The sequence below is a fragment of the Opisthorchis viverrini genome, assembly GCF_000715545.1.
Source record: "Opisthorchis viverrini unplaced genomic scaffold opera_v5_47, whole genome shotgun sequence".
NCBI lineage: Eukaryota > Metazoa > Platyhelminthes > Trematoda > Opisthorchiida > Opisthorchiidae > Opisthorchis > Opisthorchis viverrini.
Window position 1 is genome coordinate 2,239,382 of NW_008751702.1, and position 8,064 is coordinate 2,247,445.

General features: G+C 45.5%; 1 protein-coding gene across 1 annotated transcript; it reads right to left on the reverse strand.

Moving 5' to 3' along the window:
* Positions 1 to 173: 173 nt before the first annotated feature.
* Positions 174 to 8,064, reverse strand: T265_13219 (hypothetical protein; the record flags this gene model as incomplete). The annotated part of the gene is made up of 7 exons (XM_009167776.1): positions 174 to 410; positions 500 to 685; positions 3,996 to 4,145; positions 4,239 to 4,361; positions 6,609 to 6,914; positions 7,837 to 7,925; positions 7,961 to 8,064. Coding segments are annotated over 7 exons (1,195 nt in total), but the record flags the coding sequence as incomplete, so codon positions are not given.

Below are 8,064 nucleotides of genomic sequence, written 5' to 3' on the forward strand. Positions count from 1 at the left end.
CTTATCGAATAAGCCTGAACAAGCTCAATGAGAGTTCTGATGATTGATCCATCTACCGATTCATTGGTTCACAACAAGACAAACGGACAGAAGTGAATCTCACATGGCTCACTCCATCATGACCCAGGTAATCCCGCCTGACGTGATATGGCCTCTCAACTAAATTAGCTTGATCAAACTGATAGAATATTACTGGGTTTGAACAGTCCCGACCCAAAATTAACATACCGTATACCGTCAATCGTCAAGGATGTCTCAGCAATGTTTGTCGACAGGACACACTTTCGAACACCATCCGGTGCCACATGGAAAACTTTCTCTTGGTCACGAGCGGATAGTGTGCTGTGCAGTGGCAAAATGATCCAGCGCTTCGTTTGCTCTGCGTAAGCTTTGGCTGGCTCCATGACAGCCTAAAAATGAGTTACAGGGTATGTGTTAGGTTTATTGGCATGGCTATGTCCAAGATAATTACAAACATGTATAAGTTGGGAAAACGTACCTGTATCTCAGCCATTCCGGGTAAGAACACTAACAAGTCTCCTCGTTCGGTGGCCAGATATTTTGCATCGATTCGCTGTAACAGTCGGATGTAAGGACTGGGGTCCAATCGATCACTGGACTGGGCAATTTCAGATGGAGTTGGAGGGATATATTTCAAGTCTATTGGGAATAATCGACCAGGAACCTGAGTAGACGGATATAATAAGAAAATGGAAGAATCGTATGACAGCCTGCGGATTAATAGTGGTACTGGATCGTCCCGATCTAGCTATGGAATCAACCTAACCTAAAACCTCGAGGAATTCACTGGAGACGGAACGTAAACCAATGATTTTTTGTTGGAGTAAACGTGCATGGACTGCAATATGATAGGTTTTTTGTTGGAGTAAACGTGCATGGACTGCATAGGGATATGATAGGCAACAAAAGACCGACTGAAAGGTTAGAAAACATCAAACAGCCAAGGTTGCTTTGCCGAATCAAAGGTCAATTTAGCGGAGAGCAGTGTGGTTGGGTGCGTGTGGTGGAGGATATCAGTACGAGGGCAGCTTAAATGGTGCGAAACAACGGATCATAATGCGTGAGTTCATATGACGAGGAAGTCATCAATGCGCGAGCAAAGATGGAACAATCACAATCCATCCCTGTTTGAATCGTTGAGTGCCAATGGGGACGACCGCTTTGATATAATCGATACCGCAAGCTCCGCTTCCGGTTAGGGCACAAACACGACCAAGTCTGTCCATTACTTCAGTTAGTGCTGTCTTGAGTACACTTGGTAGTATGTGCAGGCCGTACATATAATTACATAATCGCAAAGCCATGGCGTAACCAGTATGGCGTGTTAACCGTCGTGAACGGTCTTGTTTCCTGACTCAATGGGATCCGTACATAGGATGTGGCGAAGTAAATTTTAGAGAAAAGGTTGCTGAATAAATCCTCTGATTACGACGCCGTTGAGTTGGGGTTTAGAGTTGTCCCGAAGTCGCCACAGATACAGGGGATTATGTCACCTTCCTTTAGCGACACAGGGATCAGCGTGGGCTAGATGTTCTTCATAAAATCTAGGCTCTCCTAAATCGCCATACGGATTCAAGGAGGGGGGCATGAGCCGTAGCAGCTGTTACTGTTAGCCGTCTTATTTTTGTTAAATATCGAACAATTGAGCTGTGCTTGTGCTCAACGTCAGTTATCCAACTGACGTCTAAGCGAATTCACGCCAGTTTATCGAGCGCTGCGCCTGAGGTCTCTAAAACACACAGCTATGATGGTTGCTGAGCGCTTGTATTTTTTGAATAGTTCACTATCGAACGGTTAACCAGCAAGTATGTAGTTTGAGGGTGGTCCCAACAAGCCTTGCAGTAGAGCTTTACGCTTTTCAGGTGAGGTATACGGCAAAGCATGCGGATGAGTCAGCTAGCCATTTTCAAGATATCCGATCCAAGAACAGAGATATGGTCAGTGTGCTCGGTGTCCGCGAGCGAACGTCCACCAGAAAATTTCAACCTGGGGTTAGTCAGATGCAGTTAAAGATCCGGGTAGCAAATCACCAACAAAGTCGGGTGACACGGAACAGCTTGGCGTGGTAGCAACCATTGTCATGAACTCGGGTGACAGCTACCTGTGAACCTGTAAGCATGCGAAGGCGCACAGAGATTTTAGAAACACGAATTTATGTGAAGCACCTTTGAGCGACGGATTCTGTCACAACGTATTCTGCCAACGCATTCAACAAGGAATGTCTTTGTTTTGCGCTGTGGCAGCATTCAAGCACCTGTGGTGGAGTTAATATGTAGTCAATGCATCCTCATCCAAGGGGGGAGGGAGGGAACCGGCTTGATTCTAGTGTATCACACTCCTGATAATGGATCAGTGTAAGCAAGATGATATTGGAGAGCGATCTGGACGCTGCGGCTAGGAGCCTGATGCCACGGTCGTCTCCGCAAGGGTCGGGACTATAACGGAGAAACTCCACTTAATTGGTGTCTTACATCGGTGCATTGGGATTTGCAGTAGATTTGTCAAGATTGCTACCAGTGCTTTGCCTCCTCCTTTTTAGGGAAGAGTGGTGTGTAGGCAATTGGGGTCTGATGTCCCGTCGCGTCTAAAGGGTAAAATTTCGTGACTGGGAGCCGGTGTTTATATCCTATTCAGGTTTGCGTAGTGACAAGAGAGTTTGCGTTGGAACCGGCTAGCTCGACTGCACTTCTTAGTGGTCGGCCCTTTGCCCGAAACGGTTCTTCTGTGAACAGTCATTTACCTATCTTCTTTGAAGACGGTCTCAATTGTACCGAACAATCGGATTCAGTTAATGGAATAATTTGAAACAGGGTACGATAGACGACTGTTGCAGAAGTCTGCTATCCACCGGCGCTCCATGTCTGTCTGCTTTCTACGGGAGCGATGAAACAGCTCAGGGCATACTGTAACAAACCCAGCTTTGTAGTCTATACTAAATAACAACTGTTATCTTTAGTCCAGAAATATTTCTGTATGAATAAATGTGAAGCTATGGCAGATAAATGGCCACTGCTATCATCAGGAAGGTCAGCTTCCTGAAAGCGACCACCGAATGCCCGAACTCTACCGAAGCCCTCAGCTCCGCTAGATGTTGACCAGACAGACAACGCCCCCTCAATATGCAGCGCGTCACAGCCTTGCATCAAACCTAGAAAGCGCGAGTCAGTGTTGATCAAGGTCAAACAACGCCCCCGCGATATGCAGCACGTCGCACCCAGACCGTGTGCGTCAGCATTGGACCAAGTTCAGACAGAGTCCTTCCAATAAATAGCTTGAGACCGTCGTACTTCAGCACTCGCATGCACTCACGCTCTCGCACTCGCTTGTTCGGAATATAGCTGTTGTGCTCCTTTCTGTGAGTCTTTGTTTCCGGCATTAGGCACTGGAGCGGGTCAGCAGCAGATACCACAGATTGTCGAATCTGCAGATATAACAAGGCAGACAGTCTCAAAAGATGTAACTAGTCTGTCTCATGTTATGCATTTTTCCTCGGACTTGTCATCAACATCATTACCATCATTTTGAAGGGTCGTATCCAACAGCTTTTAAGCTATTGTGGTAGCATACTGTGGGGTACGTAGGCCTGACGAAATGATTGGACAAGCGACTCAGCAGGAAAGCAAATTGATGAGGACACAACCACAATCAACAACCCAAGCCTGAAGAGTACGACTCTAACACCGTGAATAAGTGTCAGTGGGTCGGAATCATATCAGAAGACTGAATCCTGGTCGTGGGGGCTTGATGTGTATGAATGAAGGCTTAAAATCTAGCAAGGACGTCGTGTGATTCGAACTCCATTAAAGATCACTTATTTGCAACATATGTGCAAAAAGCAAAACTGAAGGAATATAAACCTGTCAAGAAACAAGTGGAAAGATGCCATCAGACGCAACACCAAAAACCGAATAATCATGAAGCATTCTGTAGATCGTAACAGCAAAACAATCCGTGAAAAAAGGTGTTTCGCTAACCTCGAGTATTGGACAATTTCCGAAGAATGACGAGAACAGTTTGACATTGATCGTAGCCGACATGAGGACCACTCGTAGTTCCGGACGAGCAGCGACCAAACATTTGACCAAACCCAAAAGACAGTCAGTTTGCCAATGCCGTTCATGAACCTACAGGATGGAAATGAGCAATAGAAGGATACGTGAAGAAACGTTGATCAGAATAACATCATATAGGTGTTCAAACTGAATCATCCTACTCACCTCATCCAAAACCAGAGCATCGTACTCCTTCAAAAATGGATCCAACTGCATTTGTCGAAGTAGCAAGCCTTCGGTGAGGAATAATATTTGGGTTGCTTTAGTACGGGAGCGTTCGAAGCGAACCTAAGAGAAAAGGACGAAAAAACGAAACAAAACAAATCAATCGGAGATGCTGCATGAGCCAAAGCGATTCAGATGTAACTGAGGACAGTGAGCTTAAAAACCAAAACTGCTTATTTCTGGGTCTTATAATGAATTTCAAAGCATGCAGGACCTTGATCTACACTACCAAGGATTGTTTCCTCATCATTGGGATCGATTTCATATCACCTAAAAACACGATAAAATAACAATTTAAATGATTGCTTGATTCACAAATCAAGGAGAAGCTGTCAAAGAGAAACTATTGATTGTTAAATTTATCCGGATTCAACCCATGCAACGAAATTCAGTATCCATTTCACAGATTTCTGAACTGGTTACCGGAGCAGCAGTCGAAGGCAACATTACGTCCGCCGAAAAGTAGGCAGACGAAAGTTTGACACCATAAGCTGTGGCATTCCAACCACCTTGCTGAACGGAAACTAGAATAGTTTGGTTGAACCGGACTAAGCATTTAGATGACCTAAGTATTTACTGCGAGTCCGACGACTCTCGTCAGACAGGCCAGCTGAAAAATCCCAATACACCAATTTCTGTGTCCGTTGTGCGGCCGCACACAGCTCTAAGATCGCGGGGACTGGCCATGAATGTTTCCTCGTTCCAGAATATCCTCTCTAGTGCGAATTGGTTTCCATAAATAGTTTCGTCCTGGTCGGGGCTCACCAGGTAAAAATAGCGGGTTGGGTTAGAAGTCCACACTTGGACTTAGCAACACCCGGCCGCCAACCACACTTATGTGTATGGTATATATGATTCAGATGGGTTTTCAGAAGGGTTTGATAAGCAATTGGCAGTTTTTAACTTGGCAACCTATCGCTCTTGACAAAAGTTTCATCAGGCCAAGTGAGCAGGTCACCAAGTTGTCCAGGTTTTGAGGCAGAAAAAGAACCAATCAGTAGGACGCCTTCATATTAGCACACTAGATCACTTTTGAGTGTCAACTGACGGTTCTGGTCGGTTAGTGTGGTTGCCAAAATCTTGCGTTGGTGGGTTGGGAGAGTTTCAGCTTAGTTCTGATCGGATTTGGTTCATTAGTCTTCCACTTCAAGGTGCTTCAATTGATGATTCACAGCGGGTGCCACTGGTAGATTTTGTTGGTCTTCGTAGGCTTGTGAGTGTTACGACAATTTAGTTGTTGATAGGGGAGGGAGGGTGGGTGAGTTTAAGTGCAGTTAAGATGAATACTCTTCCTTCTCACAACCGCACACCAACACATGTCAGGTGGACTGATCCAAAACCGTTCTCCACACGCTTGCCAGTTCCACCCCATCTACTCTGTTGACACTGGGATGCTTGGCAATTTCTACCGCTTCGGCCATCAGTCTCTGTGGGGCACACCGAAGTCCTCGCCTCAAAACCTCAACATTTTCGAAATCTATTTTGGGTCCCATGTCCAGTGCATGTTCGGCAATTGCCGAGTCTTTCAGTTACGCTCTATATTCATCTGCGTTCCTTGGCGGCCGGTTTACATTTCTACCGTGCTCTTTAATCCTGGCCGTCTGTCCTGTGTAGACCTTAGTGCGGTGGTTACATTTAATTTCGTAGACAGTCCTTGGTTCTGCTTGCTGGGAGGCGATCCTTCAATTGCACCAGTGCAGAGCGCCGGGTGTTGCCCCTCCAAGAAGCTACTTTTATGTTGGCCGTGTTTAGAGTCCTTTGAATGATCTCCGACGTCCCTGGGTTATATGGAATAGCAGCGATCTTAATCCATTTCCTCTTGGGTTTCCCTACCAGTAACAAATGGGCTTTATTAGTTTAGTGCAGGAACCGAGTTGTGTTGGGAATCGGGATATTTGTGAACAGGAATATCAGGCAATTGAACCATGCTACATCTCTTTTGATGAGTCCCAATCAAGACGAAATGAGTAGTGGATTTTTTGGAAGGGTTTGAACAGATCTGTTTTTGAATTATCACATACGACAAAAACTAGGCCCGCACGCTTGGAACATTCACACTGAGAACAGGTTACCTAAAATATTTTTTTGAACGCGGTGTTTAAGCTCTGCGGTTTTTTTATCGTGTTACGGATGGAAAGTTGTAATGTACGTCAAAATCACACAACCTGAGTGTAAAAACGGCCGTGCAGAAAACTCTGGTACCCAGTTGGAAAAATTCGAATTGTGTAAAATTTAAATACAAACGCTTGATGGATAACTTGCAAACGAGGACAGAGACAGCCAAGCTAGCCCATTGGATAGGTAACATACCTGATACCCGACTTTTGAACCACATTCATTGAGCAGCTCTGTGCTGACACGCGAAGCCAGACTGATACAAGCTATGCGACGTGGTTGGGTCACTGCAATGTGTTTGTAACCGCGTCCGCATGGTTGATCGTTGGAATCCAGATCACCGTTGTGAAGATATTGTGGGACTTGAGTGGACTTCCCGCAACCTGTATCTCCCGCAACCACAACCACCTGATGTGTGGCCAGGTGGCTAAGCAAAGGAACCCGATAGGCAGCCATGGGAAGAGCAGCTTGGTCACGTTGGAGTTTGATGATCTTGGCAAGCTTCATAAGAGAATAAAGCAACAGAAAGTTAAGTGAGGGAAAAACTACGGCAGTAATGCACTATTCAGATAAGACCATGTTATTATCGCCCTGAGTACCTTGAAAATACACAAAGCGATCATGTGATTGGCCAGGCTTGTTCAGAGGCACTTAGAGTGGACCTTCCTTGAGCGCTGAGGAGTATTCTCTCAAAGGGACCAAATCTCAGGGGACTGCACCGAATTGGCCTGAGTTCGGAGGTGTTCTCTCTTAGAAAGCCATATACTGTTGGACTACTGTGTATATTACGTAAGTCCAATAGTGACATACTATCGTGTATAACACTGACACCATGTGCAGCAACCGTGCCAAGCTTGTTGGGCCTAGACAGCATTTGACCTCAGGCATATGACCTCAGTGGCAATGGTCGGATATGGTATGGAGGGCTGATTTCGTGCAGCCACTCTTATCTGCTGGTAGGTGATGAGGAAGTTACTGGTGTCCCACCGACACTATTGTCTCTCAAGCTCCTCACATCTGTATATTGCAGTTGAAGCATAGGGGTAAGGCAGCTAGCAAGAGTCAACTGAGCGAAGTGAATACACATTGCCTGAAAACTAGAGATGTCATAACTGACATACGGGGCACGTGACCAAGCCATCCTAATATATGCAGTGTGATCAGTCAATCTTTTGTGGACGAGTTTTTTCTCACGAAAACCATTCAATATACTTCAGCATTACTGACCTGGCGTTCCAATCAGACTCGCGTACAAAAAGACATACTTGGTCGAAAGAGACATCAACGAAATTAGGACCTAAAAAACTTTCAACGGCTACCCAACACGCTTAATCACGTTGCTGGTGTAACTATGGGAAGTTTTAGGCCCAATTCGCCTGATGTTCTACCGATATGACCGACAGACTATTTTGGGACAACATACCTTCTGTTTTTGAAGAAAATCGAAGAACATATCATAAACAAGATGGAGACAGTGCAAATTTGCGGAAGAAAGACCCGTGGAGGAACGTCCTGAGGAATCCATATTGTAGAAACGTATAACGTACTGTCAACATCCCTGTGTCTAATATAATCTTCCAGACGGTAGTTTGTAGTCCGGATGTTCAGGCGCAACCGTTTTTGGCACAATGACTTGAGGTGGCGCCCACCA